Genomic DNA, 26,104 nt, shown 5'->3' with positions numbered 1-26,104 from the left:
CTTGGTATTACTTTATCATTCTGTTCAAGCCAAATCTTGTTTCTAGGACATTTTCAATATGTATAATTAAAGTAATAAATGTTTAGAAAATGTGGCAAAGCCTTCATCCAAGCTTTTTGAATCAGCTTGGGCCTGACATGATAAAGTGACAGCCTCATTATATGGCCTGAAACAAGACTAAGTATTTCCACGTTTGTTGCACCTACAGAGCATTGTTCACTTGAGTGGTTTCCTTCAGGCTGTGTGCGTCAGCAATGACTGCTCTGGTATGTAAGAAGTTCAGAGTACTGTCCCCCCCACACAGGATCCACTCCAAACATACACCCACCACTAAGCAAACTCTTATTTCTACTACATTTCAGAATTCTCTAGCAAATCTTTTGTTACAGCTTGCAAAGTAGTTTTTGTTTATAAAAGTTACCCTTGATAACTGCAGAAGCCTGGGGAGGTCTGAGATTGGTTAAAAGAAGAGAGATGCTAAAAAATTACCTCATTGGTTTCGGTTCCATCTGTTTTAACATACATGATGCGATAGCCATTTACATTTTTGGAAGCAGGATCCCATGTTAGCTTAGCACTACTGTGTCCAACATCAGAAAATTTCAAGTTTGCAGGTGGACTTAGAGGCACTTGAAAAGGGAAAAGATAAAGTCATTCAAGTGATTCCAGGTTTTAACTGTGAAACATTTCAGGTCTTGGAAATAAATATCATATCTGCCATTAAAAAATTTTTATCACAAATATTTGTATTACAAACCCTACATCAGTGAAGCCACACAAGCACTTAAAAGCAGGTAACATAAGTCAGCTCTTTGCTGAAACAGAACATCCAGTCTTGCTAAATGCACCTCGACTAATAATGAAAAAAGAAATTACATTGTTCTTCATAGCAGATATTACAGCAAGATCTAGCCTACACAATACTTGCAAAACATTTGTTTAAATGTTTGAATTAATTTAATTCAGCTAGGTCTTTTCCATGAATATCAAAGCAAAACCTGTCATGACTGTAGTATTTTGGCCTCCAAAAAATTCCTGAGTTCTGAAAGTCCCTGACATAAGGATAAGTTCATACAAAACCCATTAATTAGTTCAGACAATCTCCAGAGATGTTTTGTTGTGGGAGTTTTTACCTCTGCTTAACCTTTTCTCTTTTATTACAAAAAGAAACTGTTTCCTAATAGCAACCTTGGTTAAAGCCATATTTCTATGTTATATATTCCCTGACTATCATGAGCTGAAGGAAAATGAGGTCATGCAAGAGAGTCTCAGATTGGATTCACTTTTCTGTCACAAAAAAAGAAAGCAATTTGTGCTGTCTGTTACTCTCAGCAGAAGGTTCTATATCAGCCCAACATCTGCTGATTTTCTGTGGATTGGAAACTTTTCTCTACCTGTCCTTCCTTCAAACACACACCAATCCATGTGGATAGATAGACATCAGCACTTCAGAAGCTGTTTCCCTCACACAAGATCACATAGGAAAAAACAGAAGATAAACCCCCCATATATTCTGTGGAATCTTCTGCCAGATCATATATCAACTCAGAGCCTGTAAGCAAACACCTAACCAGCTTAGGAACAGTCAAGACAGCTTGGCTAAAGGAAAAAGATGACAGGAACACACTGGAATTGTATTAGATGGGTTTGCCACACTTTCTGGCATTCAGTGTATTTCTCTGAGTCTAATGAAGGGAGTATCACGTGCTGGCTTTCCTTTCCACTTTCTGTCAGCTGAGGAATGAACTTCGTTTCATCATCTAGGCCATACCACAACACGCTTCAGTCTCAGCTCTTTCCTTCTGGAACCAAACCTTGACAGCATTGCTTCCAACCAGACAGACAGTCCTGATGCCAGGGTTACATGATATTTGCAGTCAGTCTTGGATAAATCATGGCCCCAAAAAGAAACCCCACCCCAGAATGAGCTTGCTGATCATGCCTCTGTTTGGCACAGAGAAAGGTTTCACTACAGTAACTGATAGAGTGTGTAGAATAATTTTATTTACTAAATAGAGAATATTAGACATCACACATAATACTGTAGCAAATCAGGCAGATCACGCTCCAAGCAGATCTATGCTCCAGGAAAAAAATACTAAGTTGCCTATTCATTAGCTGGAAGCTAGAAACAATCACATGGAAAGGAAAAAAAAAAAAAGAAAAAAATTAAAAAAAAAACAACACCGCACACACAAAAATAAAAACCACACACCCCCCCAAAAAAAAAAAAAAAACAAACAAAAAAACCCCACAACATCTTAGATTAAAACTGAATCCAGACAGGGAAGACATTACAACTGAATACTGAACATGTGGGACAGGTGTTCTCACCCACAGGTTGCTTTCCTCCCAGACAGCCTCAGATTGACTGTGTGATCAATAAAAGCCTGTTAGAAGAGGGCTCATTGGAATAGCTGCTTAGGAAAAAGCTAGAATCAATCTTCTTTCACATTACACTGCTAAAGACCAGTCAGAGTTGGCTGAGTCACCCTAAAAATAAACGAATGTTGCAGGGTAGTTAGGATTTTTTTTATTCTGGCCTGGTAACAGCAGTGATGATAGGTAGACTAATATATGTTACTAGCTGTGATCTGTGATCAAACACTGCAGTTACAAATTCTCAGCTTGTGTCAATGTATCTGAAATTGGATGGGATCTTCCTTTCAGTGTGTCAGCCAGGTTTAGTGCTGTGGCAGCCTCCAAGATCACATGAGATGAAGTGAATTCAAGCTGGCACAGTTATAAACTACATAAACTACTGTTTCGGAAAAATGAAAAACAGATACTGAGCAGATATTGATCAAAAGCAGGCAGGAGAAAAAAGAAGTAAGAGACTGAAAGAGGAGACAAGGAGCAAAAGAATGTATTCTTCAAGAATCTTTACACTAAATTCAAGCCCACAAATATGCCCAAGTTGCAGTAGTTCACTGTTGGCACTTGTCTGTCTACAACTGTCCTCCCTGAGATAACCCAGTTCAAATAGCATTCCCAGAATTTCTCACACCATTACTTGATCACCTTAGAATCACAGAAACTCCTGTCTGGAAAAGACCTCAAGGTCATCTAGCCCAGCCATAACCTAACATCTCCCTGTATACAACTGCTAGAACCTAAGCACCTCTTCCAAACATCTTTTAAACACCTCCAGGGATGGTGACTCCACCACTTCCCTGGGCATCCAGGCAATTGCTCTGGACTTTCTTTTTTCTTAGTTTCTTACTCTGAACTTCTCTCACTTATTAAATGTAAGTCACTTTCACACTGGTTTATTCATGCCAGGACCACAAAACTAGAGGAAACAATCAGTCCACTGCTGGAAGCAAGAAAGATCTCACTTGAATGCCCCAGTCCCAGAAATATCCCAGCAGCACAACTGCTTATTTTCAATTACTTTGTCTTCCAAATGCTGAGGCTGTTTAGAGAGATGACATACACTGCTGTGTACAGTTAGCAGAGGACAGAATTTAGCTGGCAAAATTCTTGCTGCTTATTAAAAACACACCATCTATCATGAGCGCACAGGCGCTTTCCAGTTCTTCATTTACCAGATGTTAGGCAGCAGGGGCTGGACAGAAATCTTCTCTTTGCTTCTTTTCCATCTGTACTACTACTTAGCCAGAGGAATGAACTTCTCCATCTGAGTAGACTCCCACACATAGTTGTTTCTTTGTCTACCGTAGGCTAGACAGAGCAGTCTCAATTTAGCTCTATCTTTATTCACCTTCCATCAGCAGTTCCACCAAGATCAATGGGGATACTCATCACTACCAAAGAGTGAATTCACAATCTATCTTCAAAATCAATATATTCCGTAGAAACTCATACCCTTGACCTCTATAAATTAAGTACTTGTACTGAGAAACTGACATACAATTAAGACCTTGCCCTATAGACTATTCTAATCAGATTTTTAAATCATATGTCTATTCTAATATGTGCAAAGACTACTCTGACGTTTTATTAACACTGAAGTGAATACAGATATGTGTTACTTACATGTGGTTTCTTGTCCTGTAAGGGGATCACTAGCTTCTTCTCCAAACATGGCATAAACTGTGACTGTATATTCTGTATTTGGCAATAATCCATCTAGTACAAGGTCTGTTGAGTCCTCCCCAATTTTTATCTACAAAAGTCATGAATAGAAAAGACAACATTATTTCTGAATTAGCTCATGATGGAGAAGCATCCTACTTACACGCTTGAAATTAGATACATGATCAAATGCTCTGCTAAGCGTTTGTCTGATACTGTGCCAGCAGCACTCAGCCCAAGTTTTGGGAATTTTACACAACAATCAAAACAACAAAAGTATCAAAAACCCAGAAGTCAGTGTGCAAGTAATAGGACCTTAAAAGTAACTAGTCATATTAACAATGATAAAATAGTCTTCCCTAGAATGCACAGCTTCAGTCATAAAACTGAAATTTATAGGACGAACTGATCTCTGTGCACATCAAGGCTCAAATGTGCTACTATTTAAGGTGTGTATCATTTTCCTCCTCCACCTCTTCATCGAGAGCCACATTAACATAAACAGACTTATTTATAGAAAAGAAAAAAAAGGCTTTCTTGTGGGTAAAGCTCAGTCCTCCTGAATCAGGTACTGTTCAGGGAAGCATATTTTTAACAGAATTACATGCTCGCTGTCACTCATTGAGGAGCACAAGTCTATGTGAGCTTTCAGAAGCTTTCTACACTCTCCACAAGTTGGCATGCCCCTGCTTGCTTTTTAGTGCTCCTGCTTGAACAGAAATGTTATATGTAATAGAAACTTACACACAAAAACTTTTAAACCCCAGAACAGAAGCTAGTTTTTAGTGACAGAAGACTGGACTTTTTTTTCCCCATCTTCTTTTCCTTCTCCAAGTATCTTCTAAAAATAACTTCTGATGGAAGGCATTATTTTTAAATTTAAAAATAAAGCTGAATAGAACTAAAATCAGTAACACTAACACCTTTATTTATTTTCAAAGGCAGATCAGAGGCTAAAGTTCATATTTTTCTGATAACACACATAGAAAATATCTTAGTTTTACTTTGTTTCCTCTTGAGTATTAGTTTTATGTGATGATACGAGTATTACCTCATATATAGTTTCAAAACAGTCACTTTAATTCAGCTGAAATTGTTGCATTTTTATGGCAATGACATATTAAAATAATCAACTGGGACTTAACACTTCATTTAAGGAAGTCATGGAAAAGAAACCCTAAAGTATTTGCTGATCAGGTTTGAGGTCAAAGGCCAGGTATTACATTATTCTTTAAAATATATATTTATTTTTTTAATAATGGCTATTCAAATGAAAACACAATACATCACCTCCTTCTCATCTGCTGCCAGTCCTTCTGTGAGCGGAGCATATAGGATCATGTAACCTGTGGCACCTGCTACTCCCTTCCACTTTGCTCGCATGCTGCTCTGTGACACATCGTACAATTGCAGATCTGATGCCACTGGCAAGGCAACTGCAATGCAACAAGAGGCAGACCTTTCAGATTGTCTCACCTGAACAACCAGCTATTTTTCAAAATAGTTTATTTTAGCCTAGGAAATAAAAAGGAGTATAGCTATCTCCAGGAATGGAAGTGCTGTCTATATGCCACAACTCTGAAGAGCTGATTAATACATAAAAGAAGGCAGAACTAGAGAAACAAAGATATGATGACCTAACCAAGTCTAACACCAGGGCAGAGTTATCCTTTACACAGCATTCCAGCTTTTCCCCTAAATGGCTCTGAACATTTCAAGTGGCATGATTTCTGTTCTTTAAGCACCAAATCACTCTGTTCAGATCTCATCCTTCCCTCTCCCTGCTCTGCAGGAGGATGACCACTCGCTATCAAAGAACAGGCGTGGGTGCTATTGGGAACAAGGAGCAGTCCCCAGACTTGGCTCTTTTCTGGCAACAGTTCCCAAGCCACAGCATACTCCAGTCTCCTCTCTCAGAGCTCCACCCAGACCTCTGATACCTACAGAAAGAAACTACATGTTGAGATATTCTGAAGGAAGTTTCTACCACATTATTTCATTCCTATTTAGACTACCCCAAGATCACAAGAGAGAGTATCCAACACCTGTCCTTTCCTTTCTTTTGATTCTCAAATGCTACAAGAGAAGCATCCTCTAACATATAACTCATATTTTAACTCTCAGCTGGAGCTCCTAGGCACTTTGGCAATATACATAATAATAAACAATGAAGAGACTGGAAATTAAACAAGGTGCTGTTTTCTACTCGAATTTTCAGCTGATGAGCTCAGAATTTCAAATATAAATATCCAGTATGCTGATTTGCACCTTGGACAGTTATCAGACAATCCTAATAGTCTGGTAAAACAGGGATAAATTAAACCTACTAAAAATAAAAAGTGGAATAAACTATAACAGATAAAAATATACTTGCATCAAATTAAAATGTAAATGCATTTTGTATTTATTTCAACTGACTATTAAATCAGAAACCGCAGTAATTATTATGTACATTGAATGTGTTTATTCAGATTTCACATACCTGTAAGGTATTTTCAATGTTCTATGTCAGCTAATGTGATTGGTGACTATTTTAATCTGTCAAGTATCTCAAAAAAAAAAAAAAAGCAGGAATGTAAGCCACAACTTTCCATAGTTTTCCTTTAGGATAGTAAAAAATATTTTCAAACTGCAGGCATTTGAGCGTGTGGAGTGATTAATACTTGCACATGTCAGACTATGACTTCCAACACACTATTAGAGACAGCTGTACAAAATACTCAGATGCTGCATGACCTTGGGGTGTGATCTGATCAGATCTCAGAAAGCCAGCAGGGCTGGGCTCTGTCAGAACTTGACTAGGTGACTTCAAAGGAATACCAGGTGCATTACAAAAACAATCCTGTTGGCTCAGTATGTGACTGTTCTCTGCCTCAATAAATTAAACGGGTCCTAACATCATGTTATGGGATATAACATGGCTGGAGATGACACTTTGGGAAACTGAGACTAAAACAGAACTCTTAAATGATTTTATATGATCCCATTTTATTTTCTTTTCAGACTGGGAAGAGTAGCACTGACACATAATCACAGAACCACTGAGAATGAAAGACTCTTCTTGAGACAATCTAGTTTAGTTAACTTCCCTGTTCCATCAGTGTCAGCTAAGGTAGGTTGCTTAGGACCACGTCCAAACAGGTTTTAAGTATCTCAAAAGATGCAGACTCCCACAACCTCACTGAACAACTTACTTCAGTGTCATCTGCTGAGATTTAGTTTCATGCTGTTTCTTTAATTTGTGTCTATTGATCCTTGTCCTGTTAGTGTGCACCACAGAGAGGAGCCTAGCTCGCTCTTCATCAGTGATTTTTACTGACAAGATCACCCTCAGCCTTTTGCTCTCCAGGCTGAACACACATAGCTGTCTCAGAATCTCCTCTTATGAAATACAATTCAATCCCTTAATCATCTTTGTGGCCTTTCACTTCATTCACTCCAGTAAATCCACACCTCTCTTGTACTGGGGAGCACTCATCAGTGCTGAACACAGGGCAAGAATCACCTCCCTCAATCTGCTGCCTGTCCTTTTCTAATGCAATCCAGGAAGGTCTTGTCCTTCTTTGCGACAAAGGTGCGTTGCTGGTTCACAGCCAGCTTGGTGTTTACCAAGACCCTCAACTCTCAAGTCCTTCTCTGTGGAGCTGTCTCCCAGACAGTCATACTCCAATGTGTACTGATGCATGGCACTATTCCTCCCCAGGGGCAGGTCTTTGCACTTCCCTTTGTTGAAGGAGGCCAAACATTTTCCTCTTCAGATATTCATGCTGACCAATTCAAATCTCCTCGTCATTGATGTATTTGGAAAATGGTTTCAAGGATTAGTTGCTCCATTGCCTTCCCAAATATGAGGTGACAATGACCAGCCTGTAGTTCCCTATCTTCTAATTTAGTGTTCAATACTACCAACTTCAAAGTTTAGCCCACAGATAAAACCTTTATTAGTGTTTAAATATTCTCAGAGCATTTGGATTTAGGCATCTAGTCCAGAACTAACTCAAACAAAAACTGATTTAAATCAAATGCATTAACAGAAGCTAAATTGAAAGACTCCCTTCTGTATGTATGTTTTTTTCACAGAGAGTAATGCTTACACAATGAGATCAAATACTGACAGTTAAACCTGGAACAAACATGATGAGGTTACTTACGTGTAGTTTCAGTTCCACGGAGGCCCTCACTAGCAGCATTTGAGTATACAGCAAACACAGCTATCTGGTATTCAGTTAAAGACATCAGGTTTTTCAGAACTGCTGTTGATGAGCTTCCATCTACCACAATCTGTTTAGAAGAAAATTCAACTAAATGCACATAAAGCAAACTAACCATATTACCATCAAGTCAGTCAACCCCTCTTTCAGACAGTTTGTACACTGACAACTAGGAATCAATGTACCTAGTTCAATTCACTGTGGCTGTATCTCCTTTCTGTGGAGCCCACAGGAGCTTCAGAGCTTACATAGGGAATTTCATGACATATAAATAAGACCATTGAATTTTTGTCTGGTTAGTTCTTGATGTTGTATTAAACATTTCTGGGAAGCTTTTACTCCTGTTACCTCTTCTGGTTGTCCTCCTCGAGTAGGGTAGTACACAACTCTGTATTTTTCCACTTTGCCTGGTGCTTGGGTCCAGCTAACCCGAAATCCTCTAGCTGTTACCTCAGATGTGACCAAATCTGAAGGAGCCCCAAGTGAAGCAGCAATTGTTCCTAGGTTAGAGACAACATGGGTTTTTTATTCCTTTCTGCAAAATAATTATTTGGTTTGTTGTACTTGCTGAAGCTCCAAAGATTGCTCCTCATCAAAATAAAATCAAAATTAGCTACTGCACAATTATTTAGGTCACTTTCAGCGAAAACAAAGAACTATTAAGGACTACTGCACATGGAGCTTTTGCCGGGACTATTACCTCCATGGTCTTTTAGAAACCTTTATATGAAAAAGAAAAAATATAAAACTTAAGCCTTCCTGTCCTTCCTCCCATCCCTCTTTCAAGCCCTTCGCTTCTGGTTTGTTGAGGGTTTTTTTGATTACTTTCCTCCCAGTCACAAAAATACATCCAAGTATATATACAGCTGTGGTCACCTGTGCTCCTCTGCAGGGTGGAAACTGATATGCTGCCTCAGAGCAGACTGAAGAGATGTAGTGAATGATCATCCTCCCTGGCAATCATTCCTTTCCACAGACGTTTCATCTATGGTTTTTCCATCCTCTCCCTCTCAGCTTCCCAACTGAGTGCTTACTCCCCCCACAAGACACAGCTAATATGCTTTATTTCTTCCAGTTTCCAGGTGAGTAAAAGAGGGAAAGGATGGAATGAAGCCATACTAAGACAATTTTTCATTGCACAGGTAGAAACACATGAAAGACAGCCTTCCTTATTGACTTATATATTTCAAGGCTATTGAAATACCACAGCTTTTTTGTGATACTACAGAACCACAAATGAAGCAATAAAAACAAAATCCACCAAAGCTTTTCAGAAAGACTTTCCTCAGGTAGGACTGTCATTCTGGCAAACTGTGTCATTTTTTTCATAGTAATTTGTTTTGTTCAGAAAAATAAAAATACTGTAGTCAGAGAAGGCTCTTTTATAAAGGATTGCATTTTCTTATGCTCTGAAATACATTTTTTTCAGGTGTATTAATTAAGGAAGAGGAAAAAACCATCATCAGGAAGGGACACAGCAGTCTTAATAGTTGTAAGTTTTGAAAATGTCCGAGACAATAAAAACAGTAAGTCAGGAGATGGCAAGCACAGCACAAACAGAACAATTCCATATGTAGATGTTAAAGTAATTTGTCCTCAGATCTGTGTTTCATAAATGTAATTTTCCTTAGCCACCACTGGGTAATAGTTATAGCAGAGTGAATTTTTGTATCTTTTTGGTACTACCAAATACCATAATATTTACCCCTACTGAAGACAGGGCAAAAGAGCAAAGATATCAAAGCAAGAATAAAACCTGTATAGGAAATAACTTCTCTGACAATATACTATTTTGTGAGCAAAAGAATATACAGCACGAGTCACGGGCCAGAGAACAGATTAGAACTGAAGGTACTTGGAGTAAGATTTGTAGCTCTAAATTCATAAGCTACATTACATCTTGTTTCTTAGTCACCTTTGATTTCTTTCTCCTGTTCCTCTACTCGTGAGCACACTGTTCTGGTAAGACCTTCAACAATGGTATTCATGAAGTTAAAGTCAGCAACGTTGTAGACGTGTGTGCTGTCAGGTTCAGAGGCAATCTCTTTGAGTTCGTTGATATCTGCATTCTTCACACCTTTCATAGGAAAGCAAACCAATTAAAAAAATCTCATATATGCACAGAGACTGATAAAAAAAATTACTAAAATCCATTAATTTCTATCTTTTAATGACCGACCATAGACAGCTCTGTTGTTAAGATGTTATTTCAAGACATGAATTTCTACCAGTGTAAATGGTGTATTTTCGACTGTACACTTCTAAACTCCAATTACAGCAGCAATGATTTGGAGAACATTCTAAAGTAGGTTTAAATTAATGATGATACTTATCAGATACATAGAGAAAAGAACCCTCCCTTCATATAGAGGGCAACAGATACAAATACACCAGAGTATAATGGGACACAATATATGGATATGGCAGAATACATACCGATAGCAAAGAGCTCAATGCCAGCATCTCGTAAGTTTTTAGCAGGAGGGATAACATCATCTTGAGACTTCCCATCAGTGATTAGTATACCAATTTTAGACACTCCAGGTCGTGCACCTGCTTCAGGCTTAAAGCTGTTCTCCAAAATGTAAGTTAAGGCAAGACCTTAAAAAAGGAAACATTTTAAAAGATTGTAAGAGGGGGAAATGTCCATTAATTTTACTAATACCACAGTGTTTGTCTTTCTATTCAATTTGAAACTCTGGAGAAACATTTTAAAGAAGAGTAAGTATAGAAGAAGAATTTATTTACTGAAAGATTGAATTATAACAAGCAATTTAAACTATAGAAAAGGTGACATTCATCTTTAACAGCCCCTTGATCAATGTATTTCAAACTGGATATGGAAACCATCATCTTCCCATGAACATATTATCTTTTCTTTCTTCTTCTAGAAACTTAAAATATCAGGTGCCCTCTCCTTCCGCCTACATTGCTTATGTGAAAGCATAAGCTCCAGATAGCTTAGTAAATCCCCATACTACATATAATCTTGCTTTCATTTGCTCTCACCAAATTACAAGCTCAACAAAACCTTACAAAAAGCTGCAAATTATTTTGAAGGGAAGGAAGAACAACTCCTTCGGGCAAACTTACACATTACAATGAGATCTTATCTGAAAACTCTTACGTCTCCCACAGCAAAGGTTTCTAACTTACCTTTATTCTAACATCCATATAAAATAATAATGATAATTTACTACTTGCTGCCTCACAGTAATTTCATTCCTAGACTACACACTTTCTGTCCTTTGTCCTACTGCAATCACTCCTACCAACACAAGGGCTGTTTCAGAAGAGAAGGAAAATCTTTCTCCCCTTCCCTCTCATAAAAAAAAAAAAACAAAAACAAAAACAAAAACAACAGCAATTTACTCAAAGCCACGTCTGGGTGTTTGAATATATCATTCTCCTGGCAAGACAGGCAATATTAATAACTGCTGCTTTGAAGATGCTGGAATTGTACTCAGTGAGTGCATTTCTCCCATGTTGACAGGCATCCCTCATTTATCCATCACTGAGTGTCTTCTGGGGTTTCGGTGCTCTAACTACTAAAAGGTCGATGGAAATATAAAAGCCCCAGGTGATCATTTGAAAAGTTACTATTTCCAGTTGTCAGATATGAAACAACATTCTTTCCTTCTCCACAATAATACTCTGTGCATAAACATTATTAATGGATTTTGCATTTTCTTCCTAGCAGGTAAAAGATTTTACTTCCAGCACACAGAGTTCATACAAACTTTGCTTTAGGAGACTTTGTCCTGTTCAGAAGGATTCCCAGTGAAGCCAGAGAGACAAGCATTTAAAAAAAAAAACCTTCATTAACAAGTTGCAAAAACTCTTTTTTACTGTTCCTAACAAGCATTATCACTTCCTCTGTCTGTGCAGCAGAGTATGTCTTCCAACAAAAGGCAAAAGCTAAAGCTCACTGTACCTGTTAATGTGTTCCCTCCCTTATATGGCAGGTTACGGACTGCATCCAAAACAGCATCTTTGGTGCCATAGGCATTCAAATGCCATTCAATTCGGGGATCACCACTGTACTGTGCAAGACCTAAAGAACCAGAAATTAAGGTAGTCCATTAGACAATAAAGCAGGTTTTTTTTCAAGTATCTATGCTTTATGCACTTGGTTACCCACACCTTAGCATAGTAAGCTTACCGTAAGTAGCTTTGCTTCATACTAGAAAAACTGCATTGCTTGATGCCAAAAAAATGGTATAAAGTTGTTCTTAGTGGCAAGTCCTCAATTTATTTTCTAACCCTTTCTTTCAAGTGAAAAGGAAACAACTGTTCAGAGTTCTCTAAGATTCCAAAAATGTATTTTTGAAAAAGAGTAATTTTATTTAATATGCTTTTGAACAGGCTAAAATATAAGTAGCAGAACAGCAGTAGAACATTTAGGCCAGTTTAAATAATGAGAAAAAGCCATCCACAGGCATATTCTTCTTTCATAAACTACACTGCAAGTGTCTGATCTAATGCTGACTGAAGTCTGTTTCCATTGACGTTTCATTGGAGTTTACTTAGCCAAGTAGCACAGTAATTTGTGAGGATTTAATGCTACAAACATTCCAGCAGGATTACTCTTATGGTAGAAGTGCTAGTTCCAGGTGAGGACGAATATTGCACAAATAACTAATAACTGTTAACTATCCTGAAATCACGATTCTTTTATATTGTTACAGAAATATTAAGAAAAAATATGGTACCTTACCTACTCTTGTTTTCTCAGATCCCACATTGAAAGCAGAAACCAGATTTTCCAGGAACAGTCGAACAAGCCTGAAATTGAATCTGCCAATACTCCAAGAACCATCTACCAATATGACAATATCTGCAATTGCTGGAGTTTTACAGGTAAACAGATTTCCTGTAAATCATTAAAATAAAAATAATATTGTTAAACAATAAAATTGTAACTTAATATATGCATACCTTCCTCTTTCCACTAAGCTTAATATTTAAAGCTTTCATCCATGGCCAAAGTGAGAAATAAACAAAATCACTAAATCAACTTGTACAGAAGAGTTTGGCCATTATCTACTTCAGTTTTTTCATTAAACTGTTCAAAATTATGGTTGGAAGACCCATGACGAAAGAAATCCTGCTTCTAAAAATACAGTACTTCTGAAAGATAAAATTATCTGTTGTTTAACACAATCAAACTAGCAGTTCATTTTCATTCCCAAGAATGTACATGCACAGTATATGGTTTGTGACAATTAACTGTAGTTGCAGACAATGCAGAGAGCTACCTAGACATACAGACGTCCAAAACAGTAATCAAGACCCCTTTTACAGTCAACATTGAAAAACAGGTGTTTCTATACATCTCAACAACTCTGTAGAAAAACTTCTTCAGCTGCCATTGTAGACTTTTAAAGTCTTACAAGTGAACAAGTGACTCTGGGAGACTACAGTAAAACCAAAGATCAAGTGAATATGCTGTATTAAACCTAAGTAGGAAAAAAGACCTCAGATTCAGGCACAGTCTCTGTGATGACTACCACCACATGAGGATTTAGTCTCACAGATGTATGCAAAAGGACATGAAAACAAAAGAGTATTAAAAAAGCAACAGGAAAGACCTGATGAGAACTAGTAGAGAGGCACATTAGTAGTCTCTAAGGTTTAGCTAACCAGTGGGGATATCAGAGGAAATAGGAGTAGAGATTAGACAACAAAATTGCAAGATAAGTCAACAATGTTTTTATGAGTACAGAGTCTTAAGAAGTTCAGAAACCTAAACACGTGTCCCACATTTAATTCAGGAAAATGACAAAAAGGGAAGTAGGCTTCCATAACATCAGATAGAACTGCTATCTCCCACAGAAATGCCTGTGTGACTATAAAAGATTGCTGAAATAGTGGATTCATGTGTAGTGGAGGGAAAATTAATGAGTAATGAATGTAACACAGATATAACAAACAAGAGCTTATGCTTGAAGCTAAGAGTAAATATCATAATCAGATTGCCTATATAAGAAAGATAGAAATAGGGAAGTCAAAGCAAAGCACATCAGTAGAAAAGGTACCATGCATCACAAACCATTTAGGGATGAAATCACATCCCTGAATACCATAAAAAACCTGCAATTAGTGAATAAAGTTGCAGTCCAACTTTTAACATCACTTTTTATCATCATTTTTCACTATATAATTTAGTTGGCAAAGGATACCAACACTTAAGGTGGTACTAACAGGAATCAAGTACATTGCTAGAAATAAACAGATTTTGATCAAAGATGCTCAGCAAAGAAAAAGTAACTCAGAGAGAAATAATCAAAAGGTTGGTTTCATTAGCTCACAAGCAGATGTCCTGTCAGAGAGACAAGAGAACAAATCACATGGTTAGGAACTTAAAACTTTAATACTGTATTATTATGATAATCCTTTAATTAAAGACAAAATGAGTCTCTCAGGCAAAAGCAAACTGATGTGCAAAATGGCTTCAAACAATTGGTAATAATTAACAAGTTATATTAGTACTGGAGTGTGAATCCACTGAGCAAGAAAACCAAGCCATGAAGTTACAGTTAATGTCTTAAACATGTGCTAAAAATGCTTTTAGAAGAGCAGGGAACATTTCCTACGTGCAGCTATCAGTGTAGAGTAAGTTCTAAACACATGACAAAAATTCCACTTACAAAGATGCCAAAACAAATATTTTATTTTAGTTTTTACAGTACAAGACAATGATATTTGAATTGGCAACACATTTTAATGTATAAACACAGGGGAACATTTAGTAAGCATCAGAAAAATTATTTTAAATTGGAAGACAAAGCCAAAGGAGGTCCAAATCTTTCTATCACTGAAGTCAACAAGAAAACTTTTCCTTGACTTCACTGGGACTGGAATCTGTTTTGTGGAAGAGAACATAAGAATTCACTAGTCACGGCAAAGTTCCTGTTTTAAATATCTTTGCCAAATGAACTTCCTGTTAATCAGCCTGCATTACTTGCAGTATTTGCCTTCCATTAGCATGCAGTTCAATCGTGCCATTCTCACACTGGCCACAATTAGCTTCTAAAGCTTCAAAAGAACTATTGGCAAGGTAAAATGCTACTCAACACCAGTAAGAATGATAGAACTGGACCCCTGATTCACATCCAAGCAGCTGTACTATAGCACAGATGTGTCTGTTCTCAATACTGTCCCAGCAGTTTAATCATATAGCCCTATGAAGATAAGATTTGCACGGCTGTACTTCCCTTCTCTGCCTCTCAAATCTTTTGCTTACCATGAAACCCAGTCAGCACTCTAGGTCTTAACTCATTTTAGATCAACAAGTTTTGCCTATGAAGCTTCTTTTATCCTGTAATGACAGCTTTGTGAACAAAACCTTTCATTTCTTTTAGCAAATCTAGTCAAACCCAAAGAATAAAGAAAACAGTAGCAGCACTCATTTCAATATTTTATTTCCACGCCATCAGATCAGTGCAAATAACTCATTCAATTTTTGTTTGTTTGTTTGTTAAAAATGCATGAGTGGTTTGATCCAAGAGTGTACTGCAATGTCACTGAACGTGAAAATTTGATCCTTTCTTCGTAGATAGGAGATACTTGTTGAATCTTTTCTGCATAAAACATTTAGGTTTTTTTACTTCTGCACACCCACTATTTGCTTATGTTTTCTCCTTGTTGTACTTAATAGAATTGAAGAAAGTTCCCTAAAACGGAATAAACAACAGTGAGATATTAAACAGAATAACATGCTATATAGAAATCTTTAAAACCTGATAGGAACACAATCACTATATGATCCTAGTTTATAAAGTTCAGTCTAAAAGACATGGTGTGTAGCACATAATTTACACACTTCACTGAAGTTAGTCAGTTTTCATTACCACTTCCAGTAAATGAATTCTCAATAATCTTTCCATAGCACCATACAAAGTCATGAATTCCTATAGGGTTTGAAGAAAATTTTGAACATTTCAACTATCTAAACCTAGCTTGAACAGGCAATTTTCTCCAAAACATTTCTTAAAGGACAATGACATTATATAATTCTACATTAAAAAAAAAAATAAAGAAAGCTTTCAACACTGAGTGTTTTAATCCATTGCAAGTCTGCAAGTTTCAACTCTGTGATCATTTTGTGCATCTTTTACTTGGTCATCAAGAAAACAGTAGTTACAGAGAAGGTACCACTTTCCTCTTAATTATACAATACTCACCAATTTCAAGAGCAGGACTGTGGGGAGGAGACCAGTTACCTAATTTTGTATTATGTTTCCTAATGTTACATAGATAGCATTATTCTACTTCAAGTGCTGCATTCTACAACAAACAATAACAGAGGCTGTTATTTTTAGGTTAGAGAAAATAACAGAATTGCAAACATCCTAAATTTAGAAAAAAAGTTTATATATTTAACACCAGCAACTGTCTCCAGTGTATCCACATGTATGGGTGCACACCCATTCTAATGGGTGGAGCAGTTTGATAGGGAGAGAGTGAAAAAAATAATGGACTTTCTATAATAAAGTTACAATCTTTCCAGTGTTATTTGGCAGAAGGAACTTGTCACTCTGCCAGGAAGCTAAACCAGCAAAGAGGGGCTAGGTCTGCTCATTTCTGCATGTCACAAAAGAAGGCATAGGCTCAAACTTTTGTCTCCAAAGGTATCAGCATACAAGTAAAGGCTACCAGCAATGCATTAAGACAAACTAATTGCACAAAACCTACTTCAGTATTGCCAGTCATATCATCATCGAGAATTTTGGTTCCTTTGTTTCAGGAAAACCTTTCAAAGAACAAATTTCCTGCCTTTGACCCCTCTAGCCCCAGACATTAAAGGTGATGCATGGTTGCAATCCAATGTATAAGTGATACAGGTCAATCAAGACTCATGTCAGAGTCTGGCTGTGAGTGAAGCCAGTTATGGCAACAGTTTAAAAAGATGATCCAGCTGGAACTTTCTGGGATAGAAGGAGAGTTACTAGAGCCTGCAAAACATGACCCTTGATATATCCCATTAAAGCAAATGGAGAGCAGAGTGAGGACTGACAGGAGCTCTGGCAGGACAGGAGATGCAGAGAACAAAGCAGGGTCTCAAGGTGCTGTGAACAACTGACCACCTCTCTGAGGCTACGTTTTCAGCTTATTGATATACGTTCACGCAAGTATTCAGCGTGCAAGCAAGCAATGTTAAGAGACAGAAGACAGACCAGAAGAACCTGCAGGCCTTACTTAGACACAAATACAAAACCATGACTTATAGATTTAGTAGTGGCTTTTTGACTTTTGGAGTTAATACTGCTACTCCTTGAAAGACAAAGGGAGAAGCAGCAAATACAGACACTGCCACCCAGGAGGTCTCATTGCCTTAGAAGCAGTCCGATTTGTATGCAGCTATGATACTTTTTGCAGAAACAAGTTTGATACTTTGCCTCCTCTTGGTATGAAACTCTGTTCTTATTTTCAAGAGCCAAAACACACAGATCACTTAGAAGTAGTTTAAGACCATAATTCTTTCCGAGTCTGCAATATGTTGTTTCCTTTCTTACTCCCTGTCACAGTGGAAAAGTCAAATAATGTAAGTAGAAGAGGAAAAAAGTTCAAGTAGAGGTCAGTAATAATACAGTACGAATGGAAGACTCATTCATGGGGTAACAAAGCACAAAAGTCCAGAAGCTTGATGACAGAAGCAAGTGAAAACTACCTTGTGAATAAAGCATGAATGAGAGAGAAAAGCCTGTCCTCCATAGTGATTGACAACACCACAGCTGAGCAGATGCACCACTGAGGGCAAGGGCCACATAAATCTACCTCAGCAAAATGTCACTTCTTTTTGAAAAAGGTTTAAATAAATACAGAGATGTGAGGCAGTGCTGAGCTCCAAAATTCAGCAACTCATTAGTCCTACATCTGACACTGATATTATTGCACTGTGCTGGTGATATCATCATTTCACTTAGCCCTCAGTGTAACACATCCCATATATCAGACCTGAAAAACGCACATGAAAAATGCACAAAAATGAACATAACTGCTTTTCTTCAAACTAGATCCAGCCACAGCTTGAATTTGAAGGACTCAAATGATGAAACATCATTAAGATGAAAGAGAAGCCCAAGAAGGTTAGAAGTTTGTCTGTACTCCCTACAACAACAACACACAAAAAAAATTCCAAACAAAACAAAGAAACCTCAATGCACAAAAACAATTCCAACAAAAGAAAAATATAAAACAAAGCAAGCCCATTACCATGCACCTTGTTCTGTTTTAGGAGACTAAAAAGGCCCATTGGCAGGTCTACAAATCCATATTTGAGGGAGATTTAGTAAATCTGTTTAATTGTGTCATATTTGACTGTGAATGCGATAGTTCAATAATTTTGCATGTTTAAAAAAGTACACAGCAATAAATTATATTATTTAAAGTATATAATTGGAATTAAAAGCCACAAAACCAATTAAAGCAGTAGCTGATAAAAGACATTAACTGACTATATAATGGTAATTCTTAAGTGAGAGAAGGAAGCATACAACCTTTTGCTATACACCTTTCCCCACATACTATGACAATTGTACTTCTGGAGTAACCAGAAGAAAAACTTTCAGAACTTTCTTCCTACGTCTTAACTTTTTCACTTACTTGAAAGCCTGAATATAAAAGTTACATAACTGAAAGAAAGTATTGATGTTTTCTTGCAGATTACTTGCATACTGATAGCACTGAAGCACCTGATGCATGCAGCAGCTTCCCAAACAGCAACATTAAACACTCTTGGTCTGTATACACAGATAGCAAAATTTCTGAAAATCTCCCTGCATCTAAACTGAGAGTTCAAAACATCATAACTTCTCTTCCAGCAGGCAACATGTCAACACAGAACAAAGCACATTGCTGAAATCTTTCCTGAAATGGAATTTCAACATGGCAAGACACTGTGTCCTAAATTTAGATGGTCCACAACCCTCCTGTAAAAGTACATTACACCTAAAAAACTCTTCTGCAGAGTACGCTGATAATTCTCTGCTTCTCTTTGCTGTCAGTTCTGCATCTGAGTGCATAAATGTTTTAAATGAAACAGCTGTCTCAAAGTCTAAATTACTTTTCAAGGCACAGAACTGTAATTTTTTTATTAATATGCTCGTATTTGTCCACCATTCCAATGTAACAAATACACCAGGATTTAAAAGGGTTATTTTTCCCTTTGCTCTAATGAAGTATGAAATGTCTGAGACTGTTTTCTCTGGCTATCTAGAAGGCAGTCTAGCAGGGGGCTGCAGATGAAACCTGCACTCAGAAATCCTCAACATTAAGCAAGATGTATGTATAAATCTCTCTAAACCATGATAAAGAGTTGGTCTGTGTCTGAGCTTGTAACTAACTTAGCTTTAACACAACAGGTAAAGTAACAGAAAAGAGCCTGACTGAGAGAACAAGCTGCATACCCACGAAAATCATTAACACAGAGCTAATTAAAAATTAGCTGAAGCAAATTGCTACAACACTGTTACCCTACAGCCCAGCATTACAGATCCATGTACAGATGATGTTGTGGCCAGTGTGTCCAGAAGTAAAAAAGATGGTGCAGTACACTTGCAGTGCAGAAGACTTTCAAACTCAAGCCCTTCTTATCTTCAAGCATTTCTTGAATTATGTTATCATAATGTAACCAATGCATATGCTTGTACAGATGTAAATATGCAGAGGTCTTCAAAAGCATCACTGATTTTAGGTGTCAATCCACAAAATCCACCAGCTAGACAGATAATGAATATAGTGACATCAGTTATGAGATATCATGTATGATGCATAGTTAAAATATTTTACCACAGATGGACTAATAATACATCTCAAAGTAACTTACTTAACATTTTCTTCCATTCAATGCCATTTATAGCTATTTTTCTTTATAGGGTTTCGAAAGCTTTAAAATACAATTTCAAGTCCAATCTCCAAATCCAACTGCATTTTTTAATAATGAAACAAAAAAATCTAATACAGAACCTTATCCTAAAGACTTTAGTGCAGGAATTGTCTCAATTTCACTCTACAGAGGAAGCCAGTTTTTTAATCTTTAATTTGCAGACATATGATAAAAATACTAATCTTATTTTATAGAAAAGGTCTGCGTAGGAAGCAATAAAACTCTCACAACTACATAGCACATGATATTTATTAAAACATCTGCCAGAACAATGGCAAAATCTAAATCTGAAAATTTAAAATTTACACTTAGGAAAAGACAAATTATTTCAATTAGTCCAGAAAAATTACTGGCTGCTACCCAAAGTATACAACTGTTAGAGGAGCTGTCAAAACCAAATGAGAGTCCTATCAAAAGGTACAGCCTATGCTTAGGCATCTGGATTTATTTTCAGTCTGGCCACTAGATACTCAGCTACTTATAGTAGCCATATCCAAAATGAAACTGCTGGCCCTTAACTAAAGCCATGAACTTCAACCATGTACATATAGTTAAACCACACTGATGCCTGAAAATCAGGGGAGGGCAACCATACAAAAAATTTTCTGAAGAGTCCTATGGAGATCAATAGGATTTTAATACATTTGTTCCAAAGGAAAAAGTGTTCAGTATTCAATAAATAATTTTTCAGTTGATCTTGCTCATTTTTTACTCCTAAATAATAACTGTGCATAATTACATTCTATTATATCAGTTTTAGGGCTTCCCTCCCACCATCTGTTTCATATTTCCACATTAATAAAATACTAACAGTCGCAAGGCTGGCAAAGGACCTGTGATTGTGAGTGTCATTTTCTTTTTTAAAGGTATAGTTAAACAAAACTGCTCCACCAAAGTCATAAAAGTATCTCAACTGATGTCTAACAGATACATCATTAATGCTTGTAACTGATGCTTCATTACTACTTCTTGGAGACCTAAAAAAAACCCCAAACACTAAATATTATGAGGCTCTTAAGGCACAAACATCTGCGCAGCTTGACACCACCTCCCTGCCTCTCTAGGTATTGAGCTAAATTTGGATGTTGAATTGGAAAGGTTTTGAGGGTATGGAAAGCAGAGATGAGACACAGGGTAGGAAGAGAAGAGATGAGATATGAGTGGTATTTCACAGGCCACAGACAGTTTTAGTCTTTCTGAAAGAGCTACCATCCGTATGCTCACAATTTAGTTCTTCTTCCTTTATACTTACTAGAAAGATCAGTGCAAAAGACCAGAAATTTTACCTCACATTTTTAACCACATAAACCAAACCCAAGCAAAGACCCTGCTGAGACTAATACTGTCAAGGGCACAAAGCAAGCTGTAGCTTGTTCGGAGTATTGGAATGCAAATCTATGAGTTTGATGACGAATGCATCAATCCTTTATGACCATACCTTTCTTACAAGAGGGTCTTGGTCTTGCACTTCAGTGTTTATTAATGTGTCTATCTGCTAACACCTCCCTAAAACTTTTTTTTTTGTTCTCCCTTCAAGGCTGCCACACTAGTTTTAAAAATTGCCCCATGTTTCAATTTGTTATTATGTAGCTTCAGTTTCAAAGCCTAGGTAGCGCCTTGTATCAGACAAGCATCACTCAAGACATCCTGAGATATCTGCCTAGAATATAGTGGTGAGCAAGAGTACAGACTTCAAATTATGACAATTCATGCTGCCAGATGATGAAGGACCATTAAGGAGTGCCTCAGCATGGTAGCGATGAAAGTATTTCAATAATGAAATGTCAACACAGGCCCTGAATCTAACTTAAGGGAACAGCCTCTTGCTGCCAGCAGAATCCAGTCACGCCAGCACACTGTGGGTTGGATGGATGCTCAAGAGCTAATGACTTGAAGAGATGAACAGCAGCCTGAAGAGAATGACACACAGCTCATTCAGCTGAGCTTCTGTTAATCAGTCATTCAAGAATGTGAATAGCAGTCTCCCACTTCAACTAAGAAAAGATTGCATAAAAAAGGTCAGTGCCTTAGGGAAAGCTACCAAAGCAAAAAAGAGCCTAGTCAGGAGGTTTTCTGTTGCTAGTGTTTCAGACTTTTCAAGCATTATACTTATTTACTGTGCAGAGATATGAGAACAAACAGCTTATAACTTAAGGGTTATGAACCCAAGGATAAGCAGCTTGTAACTCAAGGGTTATGGACCTGAATAGTTCTAATATTAGGAGCTGGATCACTTCAAGATAAAATTGAAACTTAGTCTAGGTATGGGATAGACTATATCTCTTTTTCTACCAAGAGAGCAGAAAGAGAGCTATAAAGCTGCTTCTACATATCTATTCTTTAGGCATCTATGTCATCACTGTGTCTATTTTCAATGAAGTAGATGAATCCAAGAAGAGTTCCTAAAGAGGGGTGAGGAGGAACTTCCCCATGTTCGCCTGGCCTGGAACACCACGTGAGAGGCAAGGCACAACCATTTATCTGATGTTATCATACTGATGGATAGAAGAAGAGCAGTTTCCCCTGTAGAAGGGAGGAGCCAGAAGATCAACCTCTTGCCCAGGAGCCCCAAGTAAGAATGGAGTAAGGCTATAGTTTCTAACGCCAAGATTTTTACTTTCTGAACAAAGCAAGGTTTTGCCTGGCATACACAAATTGAAGAAGGTATCCAGCAACCTCCATGTTAATACTCAACCTCAAATCAGGCTAAGGTAAATATAATTATTCACTATTTTGCACCTATCCAGAACAGACAAGTCAGTTACAAAATACACACAAGACCCTTCTTGTTAAGATGAACCTTTTCTCCCCAGTCACTCTCACTCTTGTTCCTCTCTCCCTCTTGCTCCTTTCTCCTGGTGGCTGTTCAGGACTTACTTGACCAAGTCTTGTGCTTGATCAGTCCAGACCTATTGAGACTACATGCTCAGTCTGGCTATTGACAGGATCTGAGGACATGGGACTGGGGCAACTCTGTATGATTTTACTGGGCTACAGGATTCAGTGGTCCCAAACACACAACAAGAAATAACATCAACAGTGGAAGAACCAAGTACTTTCCAATAAACTTCACTTTTACCCCCAGATTGCAGAAGCAGGATAATATGCAAAGGCTGAGAAGATAAAGGACTGTTTAGGAAGAACAGAATGGCACTGTGGAAAAATGCCCACGCAGCACAGTTAAAATCTCTTCACTTGTTCATAATAAAAGAGCTGAAATGCCCTCCAGAAAGCTCAGGGAAATAGTGTTAGTATGGCAAATTATAGGTTGCGTAAAGACACAGTTAATGAGTTTCATAGCCTGGGACTTCAGTAAGCAATAAAAAAATAAAAAAGAAAGAAAGAAAAAGTATCAGGACTAAAACCAACATCTGAAGTTACATTAGCCAGGATGAAGTGAGTAAAGCTATGAAACACAGCCAATGGTGCAAAAGTTCAGAAGGTATTCATTCCTGTGGCTTAGTCAAATACCTCATAGTGCTCATTTCACACTTACCAAAGCATCTGATATTAACAGACAAGCTAATAATTAGATAATTAGTCTCTTCTGCTGAATAGTATCTTAATATACCTCACTCTGGATTTTTTTTCCTATTCTGCTTAAATAGTGCCATTCAACAGTTGGGGGGGGTCACAGAATCACAGAATATATCTGGTTGGAAGAGACCTTGAAGATCATCCAGTCCAACTTTCGACCCACTACTGAAGGGTCTACACCAAACCATGTCTCTAAGTGCCAGGTCCACATGCTGCTTGAACACCCCCAGGGATGGTGACTCCACCATTGCCCTGGGTAGACCATTCCAATGTTTCATAACCCTTTCAGTGAAGAATTATTTCCTAATACCCAGCCTAAATCCTCCATGGTGCAGCTTGAAATCATTTCCTGTAGTTCTGTCACTTGACACCAAGAAGAGACTGGCACCCTCCTCTCTCCAACCCCCCTTCAGGTAGTTGTAGAGAGTGATGAGGTCTCCCCTCAGCCTCCTCTTCTCCAGACTGAACAACCTCAGCTCTCTCAGATGCAGCTTGCAGCTCATGTGTTCCAGGCCCTACATGAACCTGCTTGCTCTTCCCTGGACAGGCTCCAGCACACCAATATCCTTTCCGTAGTGAGAGGCCCAGAACTGAACACAGTACTTGAGGTGTGGCCTCACCAGTGCTGAGTACAGGCAGACAATCACTTCCCTGTTCCTGCTGGCCACAGTGTTTCTAATGCAATCCAGGATTCCATCGACTTTCTTGGCCACCTGAGCACACAGTCTTGGGCTTAATGATCATAAAACAATGGAATTCTTGACTCTCGGTGAAGTAAGGAACAGGGTCAGTAAAACCTCTGCCACGGACTTCTGGAGGACAGACTTCAGGACACTGGTTAAGAGTGGCCCTTGGGAAACAGTCCTGAAGGGCAAAGGGGTCCAGGAAGGCTGGACACTCTTTAAGACAGAAGCCTTAGAGGGGCAAGATATCCCAATGTGTCATAAAATGGACTGCCAGGGAAAACAACCAACCTGGCTGAACAAGGAACTCTTGCAGCAGTTCAGGAAAATGGTGGGATCAGGCCCAGTCATAATGGGTTCATGAAAGGCAGGTCTTGCTTGATCAGCCTCATCTCCTTTTCTGACCAGGCAAGCCACCTCGTGCATGAGGGAAACACTGTGCATGTTGTCCACTTGGACTTCAGTAAAACCTGTGACACCATCTCCTACAGCATCCTCCTTGAGAACTTGCAGCCCACAGCATAGCAAGGTGGACTCTGCTGGATTAAAACCTGGCTGGATGGCCAGGCCCAAAGAGTTGGGATAAATGGAACTAAATCCAGCTGGGGGCTGGTCACAAGTGGTGTCCCCCACAGCTCAGTATTGGGGCCAGTTCTCTTTAATATCTTTATTAATGAAGGGAATCAAGGGCACCACCAGCAAGCCTGTCACCTGAGGAATAGCTGAGGTTGTTCAGTCTAGTTGTAGTGAGACTGATGTTGGTCTCTTCTCTCAAGTAACTAGTGACAGGAGGAGAGAAAATGGGTTTAAGTTCTGCCAGGGGAGGTTTAGATTGGATATTAGGAAAACTTCTTTATTGAGACAGTAGCATTGGAACAGGCTGCCCAGGGAGCTGGTGGAGTCATCATTCCTGGAGGTGTTCGGGAATTAGGTAGATGTGGTGATTGAGGATATAGTTCAGTGGTCATGGTTGGACTCAATGATCTCAAAGGTCTTTTTCCAACCTTAATGATTCTGTGATTAGGGATACAAGTTTAGTGAAGGATTTGTCAGTGTTATATAATAATTGATCTTTCCCACTTTAGGCAGTTCTGTGACTTCCTAGAGGGGTGAAATGAAATTTTCATTTGGGAAGGTTGAACTAAGTAGTATGTTCTGTGCAGTGAAGATCTCCGCCCTCCTTAACAAGTCATACTCACTAAATGACTATAGTACATGCACTTTACCATGAGAAATTAACTGTTACATTACATCATACAGAAGTTCTCAGTCTATAGAAGGCTTATCCTGCAAAAACTTGATTCAGAAGAGAAATCTTGTCCATACATGCTCTATACTGTCATAAATCATCCTGATTTGATATTTGTATAAGGGGATTCCTGAACAGGACAGGTTTAAGAGTGTACAAATCTTTATTCTAGTGGAGCATTAATGGAGCAGTTCTTGTACTGACTGCCTGTGCCCACATTTGCCAGCAGGGAGAGGCTGGTGGAGTGGCCTTTTTGAGAAGAGGCCAGAGGCTGTCCTGTATCTGTGCACAGTTGGTTGCACCTCTGGAAAAAATATTTAAGAAAGGGCTGAAAATGCCAGGCAGAGAGAAAAGGAGGGGAAAATGTGTGAGAAACAGTGAGGAAATCTCCAAGTCAGAGGAGGAGGTGCTCTGCTGTGGAGCAGGCATTCCCTAAAGCCTGTAGATAACACATATTAGAGGAGAAGAAAGCTATGAGAAGAGAGAAGTGACAGAG

At 38.2% G+C, this 26,104-nt stretch overlaps 1 protein-coding gene across 1 annotated transcript in view; it reads right to left on the bottom strand.

Annotated features, from left to right (window-relative positions):
* Positions 1-26,104, bottom strand: part of COL14A1 (collagen type XIV alpha 1 chain) — a 95,506-nt gene that overhangs the window by 51,744 nt on the left and 17,658 nt on the right. The window contains exons 7-15 of the mRNA XM_054385286.1: positions 12,967-13,122; positions 12,184-12,303; positions 10,686-10,850; positions 10,165-10,326; positions 8,598-8,749; positions 8,190-8,319; positions 5,329-5,474; positions 4,000-4,129; positions 490-629 (exon numbers count right to left, since the gene is read on the bottom strand). Of these exons, the coding sequence (XP_054241261.1) occupies positions 490-629; positions 4,000-4,129; positions 5,329-5,474; positions 8,190-8,319; positions 8,598-8,749; positions 10,165-10,326; positions 10,686-10,850; positions 12,184-12,303; positions 12,967-13,122 (1,301 nt within the window). The remainder of the gene's footprint in view (positions 1-489; positions 630-3,999; positions 4,130-5,328; positions 5,475-8,189; positions 8,320-8,597; positions 8,750-10,164; positions 10,327-10,685; positions 10,851-12,183; positions 12,304-12,966; positions 13,123-26,104) is intronic.

Source organism: Indicator indicator, chromosome 12 (genome assembly GCF_027791375.1).
Source record: "Indicator indicator isolate 239-I01 chromosome 12, UM_Iind_1.1, whole genome shotgun sequence".
Taxonomy (NCBI): Eukaryota; Metazoa; Chordata; class Aves; order Piciformes; family Indicatoridae; genus Indicator; species Indicator indicator.
This window is presented reverse-complemented; position numbering and strand designations above follow the sequence as displayed.